The sequence below is a fragment of the Mastomys coucha genome, unplaced genomic scaffold (assembly GCF_008632895.1).
Source record: "Mastomys coucha isolate ucsf_1 unplaced genomic scaffold, UCSF_Mcou_1 pScaffold12, whole genome shotgun sequence".
NCBI classification, from domain to species: Eukaryota; Metazoa; Chordata; class Mammalia; order Rodentia; family Muridae; genus Mastomys; species Mastomys coucha.
Genome location: NW_022196894.1, coordinates 85,410,559 through 85,434,102, shown reverse-complemented (window position 1 = coordinate 85,434,102; position 23,544 = coordinate 85,410,559). Strand labels below are relative to the sequence as shown.

General features: G+C 38.8%; 1 protein-coding gene across 8 annotated transcripts in view; it reads left to right on the top strand.

Moving 5' to 3' along the window:
- Window positions 1-23,544, top strand: part of Grik1 (glutamate ionotropic receptor kainate type subunit 1) — a 402,690-nt gene that overhangs the window by 270,990 nt on the left and 108,156 nt on the right. For all 8 annotated transcript variants that reach the window (XM_031364336.1, XM_031364335.1, XM_031364332.1 and 5 more), the window contains exons 4-6: window positions 1,427-1,608; window positions 18,081-18,134; window positions 21,249-21,422. In XM_031364336.1, coding sequence (XP_031220196.1) covers window positions 1,427-1,608; window positions 18,081-18,134; window positions 21,249-21,422 — 410 coding nt within the window. The remainder of the gene's footprint in view (window positions 1-1,426; window positions 1,609-18,080; window positions 18,135-21,248; window positions 21,423-23,544) is intronic.

Sequence of the window (23,544 nt, the reverse complement as noted above, 5' to 3'; positions counted from 1 at the left end):
TCCCTCTTCTCGCCTCAATTTAACTCTGAAAACAGTGTCAGGATATACTGGCCACACTTCAGAATCAAACCTCATTCCTGGTCCTCGGAAATCTTTCCAATGTAAGCTGAAATAAATGTAACTACTGAGTGGGGGGTAATAAAAAAAAATAACGGAAAGAAGCAAATGTCTCACATCTAGAATCCTTGTGGCATCCTGTATCATACACAGCATAATTTCCATCTGAACACTCATAAAGTTTAATATTATCTGCTGATTACTTCTGGCTAACGCATTCTGAAGGCAACAAACTGCATTCATTTTTTAAAAGTCAATTTTCCAATGAGAGAGGAAGCCTTGAGAGAGGTGGGGAGTGCAGCGTCATGCCATCTAGCAAGCAGAAATTAATATCAGGGTCGTGCGATGGAGCTTTCCTATGGCTGTACACCTTGCCCAGTGATGAACTTCTATTAGAGGAAAGTCCAACTCATCCCAACCTGTGGTAAAGCGAAGACTGCTTCAGTTTAGGCTGTGTACACTGTCACAACTCTCAGCAGTCATATTTGACATCACATTTCTGCTTTCACTATCGCACACACCAAAAATCCTATAGTACATTTCAATCAAATAAGGAATTGACCAACATATTTTCAAACATATTAGCAAGAGATACAATGAGCCTTTTACAAATATTATTGGGCCAGCACCAAAAGATTTTACAAAGCAAACCAACTAATTAGCTGCTAACATGCTACAAATAAATATTTGATGATAAGTGTACACAAGTTAGCAATCCCAAGAAATCCACTGCGTTCGTTAAGCTTTTTAAAGATAACAGGTGTTGGGAATAGAGAGACCGATAGGCACTTTAGAAAAAAGTGTTTCCTGCTCTTGCAGAGAAGCAGAGTTCAGAACTCAGCCTTCACATCAGTCAGCGCACAACTGCCAGGAACCCTATATCCAGGGGATCTGACACCTTCTTCTGGCCCCTGCTGCACTGGTCCATATACATGCACATGTGTACACACCCACACACATATTCACAGGAATACAATTTGTTAAAATACATTTCTAAAAATACAACAGGTGCTGTTTCATTGAGTACCTCTAGAAACTTCAAGCAAGCTTTTGTTTATTGAAGTTTCATAGTCACAGACTTGATATGCTTAAGACTTGTAGTGTTGTCTGAAAGGTGGAGAGAACAACTGTATGCTAAAAGAAAAATTCAAATGCCCTTGGAAACATTGTGCTTCCAAGTCACACACACTCACAAATGGAAAATATCACTGCAATCTTCCAGAGCAGGAACAATGACAAATAGGAAGTCAATAGTGTAACCTTTAGGTTGGTGGCCGCTTGATGCATTTTGGGAATGATCTGCCTTTGACTGTAAATGGCAATAAACAACACAGATCCATCCTGTGCATGATTGGATGTCATTTTCCAGGTCTAATTCGTCTGCAAGAGCTCATCAAAGCTCCCTCCAGATACAACATTAAAATCAAAATCCGCCAGCTTCCCTCTGGGAATAAAGATGCCAAACCTCTGCTCAAGGAGATGAAGAAAGGCAAAGAGTTCTATGTGATATTTGATTGTTCGCACGAAACAGCTGCGGAAATTCTTAAGCAGGTAAGAGGTTGGGGAAGGCGGAAAAAGATAGGGAAGTGTATTTCATCTTTCTTTTTAAAATGTCATTTGGAGTTTATTTTTATTTGGTGCGGCCTGGCACAGATACCACAGTACAGAGTGGGCCAAAGACAAATTTTCAGACCCCTTTTAAGGATCCAGTGCTATGATTAGTTCAGAACCAACTGTGATGTGTGTGTAATGCTTTGTATGTGCATTTGTTTGTATGGAGGAAAGAGTGAGGGAAAGATCTGTATTTTTTACCTCTTCTCCATTTGGTCTAAGCTGCCAGATTCTCCATAGAGAAGGGCACAGAGCAATCTCAGCCCAGGGAAGATACTTCCCTTATTATGGACAATAAGCTGCTTTGCCTTCATCTCCAGAGGATGTGGGTAGAAACGGGAAATTACAAAATCTTTCACAGATGAAAGATGTCAGTAATATTCATAATAATAATAAAGCAGCAACAATTGGGTTCCTGTGAGCTTTGATCTCACACTCAAGAAAGAAAATTCAGAACCCACAAATATCAAAGATAAATCACCGATCCTCAGAACCTATAAATATAAAAGATAAATCACCGATCGTCAGTCCTCACTGCAAAATGACTCTGGTTCCCATGGACTTGTGGCAATAGCTGTATAGATTTGGGGTGATCATACTTTATGTTGTGGATTTTGTCCAGAACTACATTGAGAAAGTGCATAGGTGCATCTAGAAATACAAATCAGAGCTTTCAAATAGAATCAGTAATAAAAAAGACCAAAGAATTAAATCAGAAAGAAAGTCAGGGGAAAAACACATACTTTATACTTAAGTAGATATGTCATATAAGCCAATGTTGTATCAATATTTTTAAATAATGCACACTATATAAATTGTGCACCTTGGTTAAAAACCCCAGAGGTTGCTAATGGATTTCAATTTCATGAGTGCATCAACAAACCTCCAATAAATGAGTGGGTGTTTGAACCACTAGAAAGTTGTCTCCTGGCACAATCTTATCTGCTGAGGCACCGTGGTTCTATGGCCGTACTTGCGGAACACTTCAGCTACTGAGTTCTACATTAAAGCTGTGATTGCACCAGAAGTACATACTCAAGAAAGCCAACCATTTGTCTGTGTGATCCACTTCATGGTTGTACTAAACGGTTAGAACTGCCTACAGTGTGGATACAGGTTGAGTGTGTTGCTCATTCTTTTGTGTGTTGTAAGCTTGGCCCTCCATGGGGTGTGTTTGAAGTAATGTAAACTTTAAAGAGTGGAATCTAGTGCAGCGGGGTTGGGTAACGGGTGCTGCCCTCGGGAAGGATTCATACAGTTCTTTCTGGAACTGCGGTTAGCTCCTTTCCAAGCGCCAACTCTATAAAACAGACATCACTGGCTTGGCTTCCCTGCCTTCCTCTGATCATGTGCCCCTGTGTTGTGATGATCCTTCCAAGAAGCCCTCATCAGACTTCAAAAAGATGGAGCTTCCCAACAAGGGACTGCTGGCTCCAAATCTGTGTACTAAATAAATCTCCTTTCATTGAAGGTACGGAGCCATAGACATTTATTGTGGCAACAGAAAGCAAAGTAATACAATCTCAGAATATACGTGAGCTCATGGTGGAATCCCTCGGAGTTATTGCAAAAGGCAAAAGGCGTCTCATGCCCCTTGCTTCTTCCCCTTCATCAGCTTTGCCTCTCCAATTACGTAGAATTTCTGTAACTCACTTCTAGGCAATAACTCATTAATAGACTTTTAGATATTATAATAAGGACTTTTCAGTAAAAAAAAGCAACTATGTTGCAAAGGTATCAATAACTGAAGAACTTTAAAGGTAAATAAATTCAACCATCAGTCTTATCTTAAGGCTCCATTGACACATCTTACTCCTGGTGATTAAAGTATGCAATGGAGTGTAGATTGTAACAGAAAAAAAAATGCAAATTCTAAGCTCAGTTCTCGGGATATGAAGAAAGAAGCCTTCCCAGGGGCCCCTGACAGCTGGGCCTGGGACCTGGGTTACACTCAGGAGGGTGATTTTCTAATTTGATTTGTGTGGTATACCATCTGACTCACACCTTAGCTATGGGTTTCCCAAAAGATAGGCCCAGAATAAACATGAGAGGACTATGGAGAATCCTGGATGGGATACTTTTCTTTCTTTCTTAATACAAATAATGATAAAACTTAATGATCCTTTCTTAGGAGTAATTGTTTCTAAGCCATTATGGATTATCTCTTTTTTATTCTACTTTCATACATGGGAAGTTGACTGCCATTTCCCCTACCTTTCTTCCTCCTAGTACACCCACCACCTCCCCTTTCCCCATATCGACTGTTCCTCCATTTCCCTTCAAAAAAAGAGCAGGCCTCTTAGGGGGGTATCAACCAAATATCTAGAGCCTATTGTATTGAATACTTAGGGTTGGCTATTCTGGTAAAATAATACCAATGCAATCTGTGTGGTTCTCTTTAAGTGACTCCAATAGCTTTGGGCATTGACCTATAAAGATCTCTTCTCAAGGAGGGAAAGACTTTGGGAGTCTAGATGCTGATTTTGGTTGAATCACGATAGGAAAAATAAAAGTGAATGAAGGAGGCTCCTGCTTGACACTAGATGCTGATTCTGGTGCCAGGCTTCTCACTCTTAATGACTTCCATTCCGAGGTGAATTTGGCAGGCTTACTCAAGAATGGGAAGAGCTGAAGCTCTGCTAGGTAAATAGGCTCATACACATGATGCCTGACTCTCTGGCTGCCAACTAGTCTCGGAGGCAGACGGATGTCACAGGCTACGAAATCACGTTATCATGAAGGACTCTCTTTTGCAATGGACAGTCATTCATTCTGAAGCAAGTTGCTAAAATTGTCTAGGGAAAAAACATCCACTTGCTTCTGTTCTTCATATGAAGTTGGTATTAATAAGTTTCCCCTTAGTGTTTGAAAACCACCACTGAGAATTCTCTCCTGGGTAAATCTGGCATCCTCTCGCTGTTCCCATCATGACCCTGCTCTTCCCTCCATTAGCCACATTTCTCATTTAAGAAAAGGGATTAAATGCAGGTATTTGACATTTATCTGAAAGTTAAAAAATGAAGAGTCTATAGTTATTATTAGGCATGCTAATCACCAAGCAAAGTGATTATTTCTATTCATATTGAACAAGTACTATATGATGAGAATCTGAAAAGTTATTTCCCTGAAATTCAAATGTCAAGATTTGATTAGACTAGAAAAGAGCACAGCTTTCTCATAAACATACTGTCTTGGCAAATTTCTGTAGTCACAGTTTCCCCCCAGCAACTGACAGGTCATCTAGGTTCCTCTTCAAAAACTGCAACCCCAACTTATTCATGACTCACTTTCCAGAAAGAATCTTGATGTTTGAGAGCATGTTGGTTTCTTTTTCTCCTGTCTACTAGGTCCCTTCTTTACTCCTCTGTCCCGAAGTCCTACTCCTCCCCAGTGACCACTACACATATACACTGTGATGAACAGAAGGGTAGGAAGGCTTTAGATGTACAACTCTCAACATGAGCCTTAATCCAGGCTAAAACTTAAGCAACTATCTCATTTAATGGCCCTAGTATCCTGGCAGAATTAACAATATTTTTCTATTCCAACTGAAAACTAAAGTTCAGATATAACAATTTCATCTATGACATATATATATATATACAATATATATATAAATTATACAATAGTATAATATAATTATATATAACATTGTTATTATGGTGTATTAATATATCTATAATATGCATATATGCATATACAATATATGCATACATATAATATCTACAATATACATCAATGATATCTATACTATGCATATGTGCATATATCTATAATATCTATAATATGCATATATGCATAGATACAGTATATGCATAGGTATAATATCTATAATATACAATATCTACAAGACACAGCACTAAGTCTTGTTAGACCAGAACCCACAGGTCTCTCTAGCGTTTCTGTAAGACTGCCGTCTCCAGTAATCTACCCACTCCCAGGAGAAGTGTATGAGGCCTTATCAGATGGTGACCTTGACTACTCTGTATTCCTTGGTACACAGTGAGCACCAGAGGGCAGGGCCTTTTCTCTTTTTACTTACATCTCAGCACCTTCTATGTTATGTTACCTAGTGGGTGCCTTGTGTAACTGTTGAATCAGAAATTCAGAAGCAGCCGTGTGTTAGAAACACAGTTACCTTCCTTCTAGCCAGCTGCAATGTGACACTCCTGTTAGACAGCTCACTGGTAGAGTGCTTAGCTAACATGTATGAAATGCTAAGTTTAATCTTCTGCATTGGTATAAAAAAAAAGTGCATTGTATGCCAAGAATGCTGTACTTCCAACTCTGCCAAGGCACATTTGGCTCAGTTGTGCTTCATGGACTCAGTTTCCTCAAAAGATAGACTTTATTCCATCCTGATAGTAAGAAATGAGAAAGTCTGTGAACCTATGGCTCTACTGCAGAGAATCCAGTTTGGCACTTTGAAGAGGGTCCAATTTGCTTTTAACTCTTATGAGCAAAAGAGTCCCATTGTGGCATAGTGGCCTGCATGCCGATGACTTTCAGATGAGAAAGAAGCCCTGTTGGGGCTCCATCGAGCAGGAAAGCTGCAGTAGGCTTCAGTCAGCTTCCAGACTTGGTAAGCTGTAGCACGTGATCTTGAGCCTCTATTTCCAACTTTGGCAACCCACTCTATTCTTCACATGCATAAGTACTTCAGTGTAGTCTTTTCTCCATTTCTCTGTTGTTGCAACAGATAAATCATTAAGGTATAATTGAACCATAAGATATATAAAATGAAAATATATTATAAAATTATATTGCATTTTTTTTCTTTCTGTTCACATTCAATTAGCATAAGAACACCGTCACAAAGAAAATGTATTTTTGAAATGCTTGGCTCCTCTGCTAAGGAGTATGATGGCAATGCTGATTAATCAAATAATTCCGTGCATTGATTTTTGCCTTGTATGTACTGTGCCCACAGGCAGCGGTGAGGTGAGGAGGGCAAACAGGTAATTGGACTAGGTTCCTGCCATCCTTCTGTATCTCAGAACAGAAAACACAGCCAATACTGTGAGGATGCAAACCTGTGCCTTCTAAGTGATATCGTAGCCTATCTTCTTTAATAGCAGACATACAGGGTAGGTCAGATACCATAAGGACTACTGTTGCTGAATACCTATTGTATGCAAGGACTGTGCTGAATGTACTTAATGTACCATTTCTTTGTTATAAGAACATTCTAAAGAAGAAAAGAGGAGGAGGGGAAAATGAAAATTCTCAGTAGAAGAAAATGTTTCCTCAAAGAGATTATGGGACTTGGCTAACATCACACAGCCACAAGCAGTGAGATGGGGTTAGAAAGTAAGGTAACAATATTAAAACTACAAAACAATTTGTAACAATAAATAAACTACAAATTGAGTTTGCTTCAGTTGCATACAAGATGCCAACTGATTATCAAAGCAATCAAATCTACAGTACGTGTTGCGTTAGTCTCTACTTCTTGTATACAATTGTTTCATTTGATTCTCAGATACTCAAGTGTTATATCTTTATAGAAAGTCCACATTTATAGTCCCATGACCAAGGAGAGAATATAGTAGAGACCATAGAAAAACTCATTCTGTGTTTCAGCAGCTTTGAAACTTAAAGGTGTTAGAGATGCAACAACAAAAACAATAGCATCACAACCATAACCCTCCACCTGACCTTGAAGGGCGAAGAGAGACCCTGAAAACGAGGTTGCAAAACATCCATCCAATGCCTACAAACTGGTCCAAAGTCAGTCTGTAAACAAAAAAGAGACTCTAAGTAGAAACAGTCAGGACAGTAAGAGCTACTTGGGCAATCTGTTTTGGGCTCTTTCCCCTAAATAAATTAATAAATAACTTCTATGTATTTTGTGCTTCCTATTTACCAGTATGTACTCTTCATTGGCTAGAATTTATTTTTATCTGCTTCAAATATCCTCACATTACAAGTGAGAGAGATGGCAGAGCTGAAACTTCAAGCCAGGGCCTGATGCTCTCATTGCCTAAGTTGTTAACCATTTCTGTATATACCCCAAGGATAAAATCTACTGCCTCTTCTTCAGATTTATCACCTCATTTACAAGTAAGATTAATGGATTCTAAGCTGACTACACATGTGTTCAGTTCAGATCCTCCATATTTTCTCATGCTCATGGATTCTCTCACCAATGTTAGGATATAATGAATTTGTACACTGTCTTATACTTAATAGAATGTCTAAGAAATGAGGAATTAATTAAGCAATATATTATCTTTTAAGTTCCTCAATTCCTTTGATGGTCTTTGAGCCAGCTAATTGATAAGTTCATTACTGTGAATAAATTTTGATGACATAATCATGATGTATCTCAATTTATACTAACTGGTGATAATTTGTAGTATATTATACAATTATTATGGCAGTACATTCTCATTCTAATTATGTTTCTCTCAGGCTGATATTAAAGTATGTTTACAGCCCCTGAGCATACAGTTAGTTTTAGTTATAAGGAACAGTTCACAGAGACAAATGTGCTATCTAAATTATACGAGGATTAATTGACCTTCATGGATAGCCTACAATTTACTGAAACTGTACTCCATCCATATTCATATTATAGAGGATGCACATTTCAAGATTTTCCAAATCCTCCAAAAAGTATCTTTAGAAGAGAGAAATGTGCTTCTACTTGAAATAGGAAGCAATAAAAATGCTATAGATGTATTTCTCTGTATACTCCCCAGAAATGTGTTGGTACTTCATTGACAGCCCAATCAAAATATGACTTTAATAGAAGATAAGAATGTGTCCTGGTGTTTGAGGTAGTTATAGTTTAGGAAGAATCATGCAAATTGTACTTGTATTGTATATATTGAGTCACATCTTCAGACTTCAGTAGGAACAGTGAACTTCAGCTTACTTTAGAATTGTAGTGATATGCCATCCCTGAATGTGCCTTTTTCTATGTGTAAAGGGGTAACATAACATCTCTCCAATTTTCAAATGATGGATGGAGGCTAAATAAGGGGAAACATTATATTGCTATTCAAAACACATCTGCTTTTTCCAACACTCCATAAATGAAAGTTTTTACCAAAAAAGTCCTCTCTTGCAACTTCCCCACAACTGTTAGCTAAACTCTCTGTCATCTGAATTATCCTGTGAGATATAAATTTTATATGAAGTCAGGTAGCACTTTTGGAGTGCTTTCTAAGTACCCAATACTACACTGTGATAGGAGAGGAATAAGATCACTTTATAAACCCCAGCCTAATAAATAAGGTCATCACTTAGTAAAGGATCAGAAGATTTGGTATTTTATGCCTTTATATATGAGAAGCAATTTTATATGCCTCACATCATGCTAGAAAAGACTAAATTTGACAGTGCAAGTAGGGTTCTAGGCTGGTGCCAATACACAAAGCATTCTGCCTGCTGGGCATTATCATCATCCACACCAAGAGTGAGTCCAAGTTTCTTGATCCTGAATTTGTGTCTGTGTATCACCCCTTAAATTAGAAGATGATACTTGGTCTAAGACCTCCTCGCAGTGTGACAAACTAGATCTTTGTATCTGATAAGGACATAACCAGATCTTTCTGTCTCATGAGGGTAAAGCCAGGCCTTCCCAGTAAATGAAGGCCTTCATATATAAGACCGTTCAAAATGAAGCTCAGACCAGGTCTTCATATCTGATAAATGTTGAATTGAGTCTCTAAATTTAATGAACATGGAGCTAAATCTTCATATCTGATGAAAATTAAGCCAGGTCTTCATATCTCATAAAAGTCAAGCCAGATCTCCATGTCTCATGAAGATCAAAGCATGTCTTCATATGTTATAAAGGTCAGGCCAGGTCTCCTTGTCTCATGAAGGTCAAGCCAGGTCTTCATATCTGATGAAAGATAAGTCAAGTCTTCATATATGATGAAGATCAAAATGAAGGTCAGACTAGGTCTTCATATCTGAACATCATGGTCAGTATTATTAAATTACCACACTGGATTTAATACTTTGTAGCTTCTCCTTCAGTCTTCCTCTGACCAACCATTTTGTCTTTCTACCTCTTTTCTTGGTGACAAAAAATATCTCATAATACAAGCTGGACACCTGAAAGCTCACTTGTCTCAAGTTACTTTTTATATTTATCAGTTGCCAAATAAGGGCAACTCAACCCTCTAACTATGTCTCAGATTCTGTCTCTTTTCTCCAATCATCTTGCCATCTTTGTTCTGAACTAACATCTCTAAAACAAATCCTCTTCCTTTTTTTCCTCTCACTTACATTCAGTCTCAAAACACTTTGTTTCAAGTAAAACATCTGGCTTTACCCTCTCATGTTTGAAACCCTGCATGTTGCTCTTACCTAGAGAATACCTTAATAGAACAAGACATATGACTTCATGTAGAATACATACCCTTGTTTATCTTGGCCTACTACATAACAGCAGCAAGCATTCAGAAATATATATATATATATATATATATATATATATATATATATATATATTAATCAATTCAACATTTTTTTTTTGTTTTTTCAAGACAGGGTTTCTATGTATAGCCCTGGCTGTCCTGGAACTCACTCTGTAGACCAGGCTGGCCTCGAACTCAGAAATCCGCCTGCCTTGCCTCCCAAGTGCTGGGATTAAAGGCTTGTACCTCCACTGCCTGGCTCAATTCAACATTTTATGTTAGGGAAAAATCAGCTATGAATTTTTTCAAAGAATATTTACTTACTTCCTGCAGTGGGTCATGGGACCCATAATCCCATACATGCTAGCTAAGCAGGTGCTCTGCTACTGACTCAAATGACAACTAGCCTTTCTTAATGAAAGATGCATACTCTAAGAGATTAAATAGCTTCTCAGATATCACCATAGGTCTTGAAAACCACACATAAGAAGACTGAAGTTAATTAATTCTAACATCTAAAGAGCTGTTTTAGCCCAAATCAATATCTAACTGAATGTCTACAAAAGGTAAACTATAACCTTCTAGGCCCTGAATCTTCACCAAAGTCCAAAGAAGAAGCTCTTAGAGACTTCCTCAGTGTCCGTGGGAAACTCAAGGGGTTCCAGCCCTTAAGGCTATACTCCAACCCCCATGTGTCTAGTTTTGTGGTTCTACTTGGGATCCCAGAATACTCCACAAATGGATTGTGTGAAAAATCATTGGATTTTCAAACTGTGCTTCCTATGATCGATGAGTGAACTAAAGTGCTAAGGGTCCCAACTGCAAACACATGAACTTAAACACTATGCCTATGGCATTAGCTTCAAGTCCACTTTCTCTACATATGAATCGGCATGTTATAGCACACCAAATGGTAGTGATAAACATAAGTTATATAGCTTAGTAACAAGTTTAAAATAAGAAAAAAGTTAATTAATGTACATCCGTGGTCTCAGCATTAGAAAATGTATCACTGCAGGATATGTAGTGATCATGCATGTGTACAGCCAACACTAGAGCAGATATATCAGAATATTTAAAGATGCAACTTCACAAATGGTATTTTTTATTATTATATTTTTATTATTTAAAAAACTTTTAAATTTGAATTTATTTTGGTCATATTCTTCCCTCCCCCCAAGTCCTTTCAGATCATTCCCTCTTCCCTACCCAACCAAGTTTGTAAGTTGTTTCTCAAAAATCAAACAAAAAAATGAATACAAACAATTAATCTTCCCTAAACCAAACTATAACTAAATAAAAGCACACCAAGAAAATCCATCATATGTTGGTCAACTACTCCTGAACACAAGGCCTTCCCTGATGGGGTATATCCAGTGTCACTCTATTGGAGAAAACTTATTTTCTGATCATCCCTTACTCAGCAGGTATACATGATAATTCAGTTGTTAAACTTCACCCTAGCACCACTGGTACTTTTAAAGTTCCTTGCTTCTTCTAAATGTTCCAGGCTACTAAGCACAGTGCTAGGATATGGGTATTTTAGAGATCACAATTGTACATCCATTCTCTAGCTCTCCTTTGAAAGGTTATCTTCAGATAAACTTGAAGTTTAGTTTTTATTACCACCTTTATGCAAAGTACCTATCACAGAGAGCTTGTGTGCCACATAACTGGTCCACTTTTCCATCGAAACTATGTTCACTAATTTTCTTCTACTTTATCCTTTCTAAGACATTGCTCTTCCATGGGGTTCTGGCATTTTAGGATATTTGTTGTTTAGATTCATCATCTTCCCAAAGCTCCAGTCCCTTGTCTTTGCAAGTTCACCTGTTTCACTCCACCATCCATCATCTCTCCCTGCTCAGTTCTCAACCATCTGCATCCCTGAACAGCATGATCTCATCTGTTGAGCATCCAGGTGAAGTACTCTATCTCTTCTAGAACACTCTCTAAAGCTAACAGAAACATCAACTGTTTCTACTCCACTTATTAAAAATCCATTGGTGTCAGCTTCTCCTTGGAACATACCACTAGAGACAGAGGCTTAAGAAAATGTTAAGACCCAGAGACACCCCGAAGCAGTGCGATGAGTGCTTTGTGGGATGTCTTTTCCTTTTCTTTGATTTATCTTGGAAGCAGGAAGAAACTGGGTTGACTTTGTAAATAATATAATGTTGTCAAATGGAAGCAAATATCTCTGGGCTCCCTTTGAGTTCAGTTTGTTTATAGGCACTTACACGCTGTTAGCATTTACATGTAAAGGGAAGGGATGAAAAAATTAGAAATGTACCAACTTCAGACAGAAATTTTATTTTTCTCTTTGATGAATGTATTTGATGCTCACCTACAGGAAGCCGTGAGTTCTCATGCACTGCAATCAAGGAGAGATTAGAAAAAGGCACTTGCTTTCTGTTCTTACTGTAACATACACAGCACTTTAAAGCAATAGAAGTTTCTTAGCAGATCTGGAGGTTGAGTCTTGACTGAAAGTGGAGGCAGGCTGCCTTCCTAGAGGCAAAGAAAGGACAATGTAGCTTCTGTTTTCATCATCCAACCTTCCCCCCACATCTTGCTCTGAAGCCCCACAGCAAGTCATCGCTTACCTTTTGCCTGTGAATACTACTTTCAGCCTATAGCGATCTTGTTTCCAACATATAAAGTGACTTGTGTCCACACAGATAATTCATGGTGACTACTTCAGCTCTAAATCCAACACCCCATAACATCTAAGGTCTCTTTTGCCATACAAATAAGCATGTGATTGTGTGCTCAAGTCAGGGTGTGGACACATGTTCGTAATGTCAGCTTATGTCAGAAGAAAATGGAATTCTTTCTAACCTCGGGGGCTTTGGGACACACTAGTATCTGCTCTATAATGCACTGTCCTTTGGGAACGAAAGTGGCAAAAACACTGACAATAAAAATGTATCAAAAGATTAGCTAATACCCCAGTTATTCCACTGATGATGGACAGTGCAGCCCATGTACCTAAGAACTATTGCATTCAGAGGACTGTATGGATCTGACTGTAAGTATCACAGAAGAAGAAAGGCACCCTAGGGTGCAAATTTTTATCTCAAAATTGCTCCTCTGATCCTCGATGCTACCCCACTGTGTCCGAGGACTTCTATGCAGAAAGAGCTGATTCCTGTCTGGGGTAAAGTCCTTACTTTACCTACAGTGCATGTTGCACATTTGGAAGTTATCAATTTGAAATTTTTGACTAGAAACCATGTCATGATAGCTGGAATTTCATCCTTCCATTGAGAAAACTATAAAAGTAACAATATATTTCAGCTTGGTCAATATAAAATTCCAGGACATGCATTTTTTGAGGGAAGAAGCTGTAATAAAAAGCCATATAAATATTACAAAACCCCTCAAAATAGCACAGAGAACTCCAGGCTCCATTTTAGGGCTTTGCTACCACAGTCACAGCATAATGGCCATTATTTGTGGTGCATTGATTGCCCTTAATGATGAGTGTTGGGAATGCATGCAGAATATTTGTGATTGCTGCCTCTGTAGCATGGCACTGCTTTCTGTGAGAAGAGCAGAGTGAAGGTCCAGGATTCTTTAGGTCTCGGAGATGCTATCGGGATGCTATCATCTCATGAGATGACTCTGCAGCCACCACAAACCTACACCTATAAATTAAGTCCTTTCCATCTAAATGTCAATTAAATCCTAGAAAACATACAATCATATGGACTGCTCCTGTTCAGTGTACTCAGTGGTCACTCATCAGATTCCAAGAACTCATCTTTGTCAAGGACAACAGAACTACACCAAGGCTACTATTATAGAAGGTTCCCAACAGTTGCAAAAACCACACAAGACAGCTGTACCAGTGTGATAGCATCATTGTTAATGAGCAGTAGCTGTGTTCCAGAGAATACCAGTATTAGTGGAATCATTAGAAATGCCCTTTTAGGATCCAAATGGCAATGAACTTTTGTTCTGCCATATGTCGATCAATTCTAGCTACAAATAAAAGCAGGCATAAATTGTTTTCTAGAAACAAAGATATAGCCATGTAGCCTTTCTTAGCTCAGTACCATGAGACAGAGAGAGCCTCCAAAGAGATACACATCATTCTTCCTCCTTTTGGATTATGTGACTGAGAAAGAATGCAATGCCCTAAGGTTGCAGATCTTGACCCTCTGTTCTTAGTCTTTTTCCATCTCTTAAAATTAATCCTTAAGACAGAATATGACTTACTATGAAAAGTCATTTCTGGTGTTGCTGGAAAATGAAGTTGGTCAAAGGACTTCCTGCTCCACTAATCCAACTCAACTAGATTGGAACAGTCAACCACCATTCTGTAGGGAAAAAAAATAAAGTAGCCAATTTGTCCCAACCATGATTATTTATTTACAGTATCTTTATTTTATAAAGAATTGGAGCAGCCCAGAAAAAGATATCTGAAACAGAGTGATAATGTCTCTTAAACACAGTAGAGAACTGGAAGGGGAAAGTTGATCGAGAAAAACATGAATCTGGATGACATTTGTCTACACAAGAATGTATGTATGATGTGTTTGTAACTGGCTGCAAATGGAGAGCCCACGACTTAGGCCTTAACCTTCCTAGACATCAAAACAAACTTGTTAACAAAATCACTTACATGACTCCTGCTATTTATGAATGAAGAAAAAGGAGCTTATTCAGAAAAACAAAAGCCTCTCTCCATGCTGACAACCATACAACTAATATGCTAGAGTTAGAGGTGGCAAATGTCCTTATCTTTCCTGTTTCATGGCTAGATCTAGTAGATGCCCTCATGTAAGCACGAGGGTGAAAAGATACAATCCTGTCATGAGTCCAGAAATTCAATAAACGGAACTAATGGCTTCCAATCTCTTCTTCCCCTCATTCCATCTTCTGTCCCCAGGTAGATCAGGCTAACCTTAACCTTACAAGCCTACTGCCTGAGTGTCCTCAGTGCTGAGAGTTCAGCCCCATGCTTCCATGCCTCACTGAATTTTTAGTTCTCTCCATATCAATGATGTGATATCAAAACCTCCTTGATAATAATTCTGTCTGGGAAAGTAGTATTAGAAGACCATACCAGTGTAAAAAATTGAAGAGAATAAACAGTATAACTAACTATGACACAACTGATCCCACATTTGTTATACAGCATTGTTTGTGATGTAATGTTCTGTGCCAGGAGTGATTTAAACAGAAACTAAGCTTGTACTTAGCAATGATAACTTGGTGAAACATGCACATGGGTTTTAAATACAAGAAGAACTATTTCATTCAGCTCTAACTTAGTAAAGCAAGCACCACTTATCAGTTTAGCAGACAAACACAGCATAAGGATTCTGAGAAGGCACTCATAGGAAAAGTCAGTTCTGGGAAGAACTATTAGAAAACTCTGCATGTTGTGATTATAGTTCTTATTTTTAAAATTGACATTTATCCCGATGTGACATTTTTCTTAATCTCATACTGACTTTAACTGAAGCACCAACACCCAAAGAAAACATCATGGAGTGAAGACAGTGCATATATTTATAAAGCACACTCTCAGAAGCAGGACTCTGCATCCCAGGCAGCCTATAGGGCACTGTGAAGGACCATTTAAAAAAACACCACTCTTGGAGCTTGTCATTTTTCATCTCTTGGAGTTTGTCATTTTTCTTCTTGAAGGTGTTCTTTCATCTGGTTCTGGAACATCAACGGGCTTATGATCACTGGCTCTACACTTGTTTTATAATTTCTAGGAAAATCAGAACAAAGGCAGAGAGATATGTATCCAAACATCTAGATAGGAAAGAGAGCAGAGAACTTTGTGGTACAACAAATGGCAAGAATGCCTGGAGGACCCAGTTGTCCCTTTTGCAATGAGAGCAGCCTGCCAGCTGCTAACACTCTATTGCCACACCTTATTTCTAACACCGACTAACACAAGGCAAATGAATATTTGCCTCCAGGAACCATAAAAACAATAATAAAATAATGACTTCAGTGATGGCTTTTCTTTTTAAGAAGTGTTCATGTTCACAACAGGGGATCAAAACCTTCTACAAAGTTAAAAAAGAAAAAAAATTGTCAAATTGAAAGCTGTAAACTCAGGTGGAGCTATATTTCAGTTTCAGTTCCTTTAGTATTTTAAACTCAGAACCCAGCTTCATATCTTAACATAAAATTTGCACAGTTCCCTTTACACTATAACCAAAATGAACAATTGAATTCCTGCCTGACCCTGGTAGTCCAGCTCTTTATGCTTGAATGATAGAAGAAACCTGCTAACAAGACCTCATAATTCATGGTTCTAAATGTTACTAAAACAAGCCCAGCCTTTAAAAGTCCTTCTGTGTGTCTGATCTTGTTAGCACCACAGGAACAACTCAGATACTGTTAGCTCATAAATCATAGTAAGAGTTTCCCATCATTCATCTTACCTTCAGAGAGTATATTTTCACTAGTCCCTAGTTTCCATGTCAGCAGGGGTGTCTCATGAGTGTTCACATTTAGTGCTGTCTTTAAATACATTCCTCACTCCTTAATCCCTTTCATAAAAAGCCATGCCAGTTTGCACATTTTAAGCAGAACCTCTGATAACTTGTATTGTCTTTACTCATACTGTTTGAATCCATCTCTTTAATCTAGGTTCTAAACATCGTTGTTCATCACTACCAAGGTACATGTTTCCTATGGTTCTGCAATGCTCCACTACCTTACAGACTTTGAACCAGAATGGCTCTATGAGAGTGCTCAAGAAATCCTAACTTAAAATCTTTCAGAATATTATAACTTGCATACAGGACTCATAAGAAGAGCCAGGGAAAAGTGCTTCAGAAATGTAGCTTGTGAACTTTTTATTCATTCCAAAACTAAGAACCATCAGTGGCATACACGTACCATTCTTGCATACCATAAGTAACATATAAGAACCTGTAATGGGGAAGATAATGCTCTGACTTAGATAATGTAGAGAACCATTTCAAACATTTCCTGCTGCATTGAGCACAACAGTAGACTCACTGTTAATAAACTACCTACCTACCACTACTATGTCTCTCACGTGACTACCTTCCTCCTCCACAAAATTGAAACAATATATGCACTCTCAGAATTTCTGGAAACATAAAGATCCTAAAGAGATAGCCGAGAATAAGTTCTAAGGGGCATATTTTCTCACTTCTGTGAAAACTTGATATGTGGTGTGTGTGTGTGTATGTGTGTGTGTGTGTGTGTGTGTGTGTGTGTGTGGTGTACAAGCAGAAGAGGGACAAATTGGGCAAAAATGGAGAGGGCAGAGGTGGTGGGAATGAAAAACACGCACAACAGTATGTACATGTGACAATGTCATGATGATACTAATTTGTACATTAAAATAATGGAAAATAAAGAAGTGTACAATAAAATTTGCAACAAAATGTACAATAAAATTATAATGGGTCCACTGATACCAGTATTCTCTAGAACTGAAGATTGCTAAAAAAAAAAATACTGATGCCTACTAATCCTAAGATACACTAAACAACATTGAAAAACAGAAAAGATAGTGAGAACTTTGTCTATGTCTGGTCCTCATCCATTTGTGAATTCAGGCATGTTAAGTAAAATGAGACAGAGATAGTAAATTTTCAGAGGCACATTCAGCTGTAAGTCCTCATGTGAACATATGTGCATAGTAGCATTGCCATATAAATTGACAATGACTTCTAATCTGAGAAAAATATTGTTCTAAACATAAAAGGCTAAGCAACCTACATATCTAGTCTAGGTGTTTCATTTCAAAGACTAGGCCACAGAAAGGACAAAATCTCATGTCATGAAGCACAGTCCCAGAAACTATTCACATATTTGATCACCAGACCACTTACATCACTGTAAGTCCTCTGTGTGATGATCTAAAGTGAGTTGGCCAGCCACTAACTGGCCTCAGGACTCCGATCTACTCGGCCTGTTTTCCTACATAGCTCTGCATTCTGTGTCCCCAGGTTTTTGCAGCCCTACAACTGATGCTCTATTTTGTATTACCTACTTCTGATTCTTTCCCCCATGTCTCTGTTGCAGATTTTGTTCATGGGCATGATGACTGAATACTATCACTACTTCTTCACAACCCTGGTGAGTGCTTCCCCTCAGAATGGATTCCACACATTCATTCACAGGCAGCTCTTCTTAGGTCATAGCCCAGCTATTCTCACAGACATGCTCTTTAATTTCCTAAGCCTCCTCTAAACTCAGTATTGCTGAGCGTCAGGTATCTGGGATTGTGTGTGTGGGGGGGAGTTTTTTGTTTTGTTTTTTGCTTTTTTGTTCTTTTCATTCTTTTTACAATAAAGATCATCAATGTGGGTACATCAGAAGAGCGATGAAGTACCATTAAGCAGAGCTATTCATAAAGAAGCACCAGCTATAATTCCTGTATTCATTCAGAAAAGTGCTGTAATGGGACCGGGGATCCTTTGAGGTGATAAAGCAGCACTCTTGCCTATGTCCGGGGACAGTGGGGTTAAGGCAGTCATCTGGAGGATACCTGGGAAAGTTTCAACAAGAGAAGTTATGGAAGCATTGTGCACATTAAACATTCTACATCGTTAAGCAAAATAATGGCTCAAACCTTAAGAAGTCCAGAAGAATGTCTGACTGTAGAAGTGTGTGGCATTATTGATTGAAAGAGAAATTATCTAAGTCATTTATTACATCAAAATTATAGTATAGCTCTTCCTCAACTGACCTCAGAAGTCAGTCAACACAATCTGCATATACGCCACTCTTCTAGACACCTCCAGTATAAATTCTACTTCCTTCCACAAGAAGAAACCTGAATCAGCCATTTTCTTTGTAATCTTGAAGAGCTTATCAAGTATAACATACCCAGATTTGGGGTAGGATGGTCAGTAAGGTTATACTTTTTGCAAATAAAATTGACAAGCTAAGTTGAAGAGTATGGAGGCCAAAGGGTTTGGAGTAAGGAGCAGAGCTTTCCTCCTCTCATTTACCGAGATGCCCTTGAAGCATCCCTGGGGGCATGAAAGGTACAGAGTGCACCATGCCATGAACTTGTGGTGGGGATGGAGAACAGGGTGGAGAACGAGCTCCTACACCATTTTGCTGATCATGTGGCTCTGTGTTGCTGCTAAGCACATTTATTCCTCTTTCAGAACAGTGGAGTGTATAAATAAATGTTTTATGTATTTACAGATGTGACCTATCCCTATAACCATGTAAGCCAGAATATTGCAAGGCCATGTGGCCTTGGGCCTCAGAACATTCTTCCAGCCTCAGCTAAACACACTTTAAAGAGTTAGCTTGGGAGCCATTTCAGAGACTGAGCCTTAGAATTTAGGAAAACTGTTCTCAATTGTTCTACAGTCAGAGAAGTTATAAAATGAGAGCACATCGTACAATTTTTATTCTGGTCCACTACTTGCTTTCCAGATCTCCTCATTCTGCATTCACAAGGGATGTCGCAAATCAGACATGAAAGTTCTACATTCTGTCTTACATAGAAACCTCAAGTTATAGGGCAGCTAAACTCCACATACATTTAATATATTCATTATGTGGGATTGGGCACATGTGCTGGAATTTTCTATGACTAAATAACTTTCCCTCTATTCACTGAATGTGCTGAAAGTATTACTTAACCAGGTCTTATTCTTCATATTTGCCTTCTGTCTCCCTACAGTTTGATCTTCTTTCTGTCCTATATTGATTTTATATTCTAGTCAACTTTAACCATAAGCATTAATGAAAAATGTTAACAGTAAGTTAGTACAAAGGAAATACAGATTTTACACACACACACACACACACACACACACACACATTCACATACATTTTGTATATTATAATGCATATATTATATATATTTAAAAAGCAGTATAGGGCTGGAGAGAAGGCTCTGTGGTTAAGAGCACAGGCTGTTCTTGCAGAAGATTCAAGTGTTTGGTTCCCAGCACCCACATTGGGAGGTGGAGGACTCACAACTGGTTGAACGCCATTGCCAGAGATCAGATGCCCTCTTCTAGACTTCACATACATCTTTGTTCATTCTCACATACCCACACACAGATACAGACACTTAGTTAAATTAAAAAATAATAAAAGAGCAAATCTATATCTAAAAGACAGTATAGCATTCTTGACCCAGAGCTGTCAGTGCAGGGATGCCCTATTACAACGCTGCTGCCCAGGCCAAAGTTATCTTGGAACGAACAGCAACTAGAAGACATCTTCAGAAGAGTATGTCACATCTTTGGCAAATACAAATCATGAAGGAATCTGGAGCCACTGCCTTCAGTAATTGCTCTTTTCCCCATAGTTGGACCATGTCAGACTTTCAGAAAGCAGTTTCATTGCTAGACAGTGTCTCTAAGAGTGCATTTTTTTCCTGTTAAGTGTTATTCTGGCTAGTTCATTTTCTCTCAAACATGGAATATTTTTAGTGCCATGATTTTACTCTAAGCTTTTTATATATAAAAACTAAAATGATCATTCTCCTTTAAATACGTATCCACTGATAATTCTCTGGTTTACATCCAGCTTCATCCATTCTGGGAAACACTGGGGTGGGTTAGGCAGGTTTTCTGAGACACTGTCAAAAAGGAAGTGAGTCTCCTATAAGTTTCCACATCCCACAACCACAGGGTCGAATAGAGTCTCTTTTCAAGGGCCCTTATTCTCAGCCCTCATCCAGTAACTATTCTTTATACTCTTCTTGAAAGGAATAGGAGTTGCCATCAGGGAGCCTCAGGATGTCACCTTTCCCTCCTAGAAGTCTCCTTTCTTCACCTGCATATGCAGTTTCCACATTTCACCTCAGCAGCATGGCCCAGAGCAAACTGAAGCAGCAGCTGTGCTCGGGGCATTGATGCTGCCATTGCCCAGTCCTTTCTTTGTGGACTTCTCACCACTGGATATTTTTCTTCAGCTATAAAATGAAAGCACAGAGGCAAAGAGACAGAAAGATCTCCAACTCCTCAAAGACTGTATCCTAGGTAGAGAATTATTAACTTCCAAAATCATGTCCCAGGTCCAGGGCTAGATGACACATTGGTGAATTCCTTTTCTTCATTTATCCGAACTTGACGTTCTTTCATAGACAAGACATGATAAGTGTGCCATTTGTGTTTTCGTCTTCTTATTGCTTCTGTAATTGTTGGTTTTCTTTTGTATCAAAAACACCAATATCAGTAATTAATTTCTACTTTTCTTTTTTATAACACTACACAGGACTTGTTTGCTTTAGATCTGGAACTCTATAGGTACAGTGGTGTAAATATGACAGGATTTCGGTTGCTAAATATTGACAACCCTCACGTGTCATCCATCATTGAGAAGTGGTCCATGGAGAGGTTGCAGGCCCCACCCAGACCTGAGACTGGCCTTCTTGATGGCATGATGACAGTGAGTAGTTTTATTTTATTCTTCAAATATGGTTTCATTTATTGCTTGAGAATTTAGGTAAGTATACAATGATTTTTGATCAAATTCCGGACACTGTCTGCCTCCTCCTCCACCAGATTCCCTCTGCCTCTCTACTAGGATTCAAATTGTTGTGGAGGAGGATAGAAATGTGGGCAGAAAGATTGTAAGAGACAGTGAATAATTTTAATGAAATCTCATGATCATGCTTTACTCTGTAGAAGTGAAGTAAGCAACTCTGCCTTTAATTTTGTAAGTAAGTGGTATTATAACATATACCATGAGAGAGAAATGTGCAAGAGATAAAGAGGCTTATTGTCTATTTTACAAATGTGTGTATGGCTCTTATCAAAAGCTATAATCGTGATCATTCTAATTGCACTTGTCAAAAACATTTAAGTTGCTATCATCACTGTGAAAAGTTTTAAAAAGAAGCTGGACCAAAAGAAAGGCAGAGTGTGCTCATCCACAGGAGCATGTTTCTGGGAGGTGTACAAAGAACTGAGAAACATCCGAGTCCTAAGAATCAAGCAGAACTGCAGAAGCAGGTGTAGACAAGTGCCAGATCTCTGCATGGCCTATGGGGTCACATCCTCACCATCCCAGCTGCATATGGGCACCCTTCTGCAGGTGCCAGTGGAGCTTAAATCCAGGAATATGTCACTCGTGACACAGAAGCCAAGTCTGTCTTTTCTCAAGTCAGAGGTAGTCGCCTAAACAGAGACTCACACACTGCCTCATGATCAGCTTCGAGGTAGCAGCATTTGTCTCATGCTGTCAAAGGTATCAACCCTCGCTTTACTTCTCTAATGAGGCTCCTTGGGGGATGAAGAAAATAGAAAGGAATAATAATATTTTTTAAAAACCCACCTTGCTTCCTATGTAAGGACAGTACTACTAAGGAGAAAGATATTGGGAATGCGAGCAGGTAATAGCATTTTAAATTGGTGTAATATTTCACCCTCTGTTCCCATCATCTAGAGAAGCACTCTTCCTCTTAAGATGCAATTTCCTGACAACTGAAAGGTATCATCTCACTGAAAAATGAACTTCGAACTTCCTTTCTCTTCCCCCCACCCCATGTGAAGAACAAATGAAGGAAATAAATGCATGAATTGTTTCTGGATGGCTCCATGTTCAGTCCCTGACTGGGTTTGCAAGCCTGAAGTAACTCTTAAAACACACAGTGAATCTGGGTGATGATGATGGAAAGTGTGCTGGAATAAATGAGCCTTAGGTGATTTGAAGCAGTGCTTTGAATAAAAACTAGTGGAGACTAGCCAGAGAGATCCTGGACTTCAGGAACAGAAAGGGACTGTCCTTCCTTCCCTGGTTCCAGCAAGATTTCTAGCGCAGGATGACCTAGCTCTCTAATAAGTCTTACCTGGGCCCAGTGTGCAGCAACAGGCAGTGCAAGCTGGAAGCTGTTTTTGCCCAGGTCACAGGTTCATGCCAAACACTGATTATCCATCATAAGAATGGCTCAATGTGCCAAAACCAGAAGTATCAGTGTATTTACTTTTATGGAACATGTATAGATAGAATAAGATGAAAATCACGGAAGATGGAAAAGATAGCTGTGAAGTTTTTGCCGGCACAAGATAACACACTGTTGTTGTTGTTGTCTGTCTCCAGAGCTAATGGCTCCCCAGTGAGCAGAAAGAATGGTGAAAGCTGGAGCTAGCGGAAACAAGGTGTCATGTGTCTAAGCATACCCACCCTGAGTGAGAGGTTTCAGACTTGCTTATACTAATAATAATTAATAGTAATAGTTATGATTAGAAGATAACTTAGTGGTAATCCTCTGCATACATGGGTAAGGAATGGGGTCTGAATCCCCAGAATTTACATTAAGCCTGGGGCAGTAGCTTGCATCTGTAATCTGAGCTCTCCTAGAGTGAATTGGGAGGGAAGCAATAGAATTCTCAGAGGCTCCTGGGTTAGCAATCCTGGAGTTTATAGCAGCAAACTACAGAAAAAGGGAAAATGTCTCAAGCAGGGTAGAGAGTAACAACAAACACAGATGGTCATCCTCCTTCCTCTATATGTGTACTCTGCACACACACACACACACACAGAGACAGAGACAGAGAGAGAGAGAGAG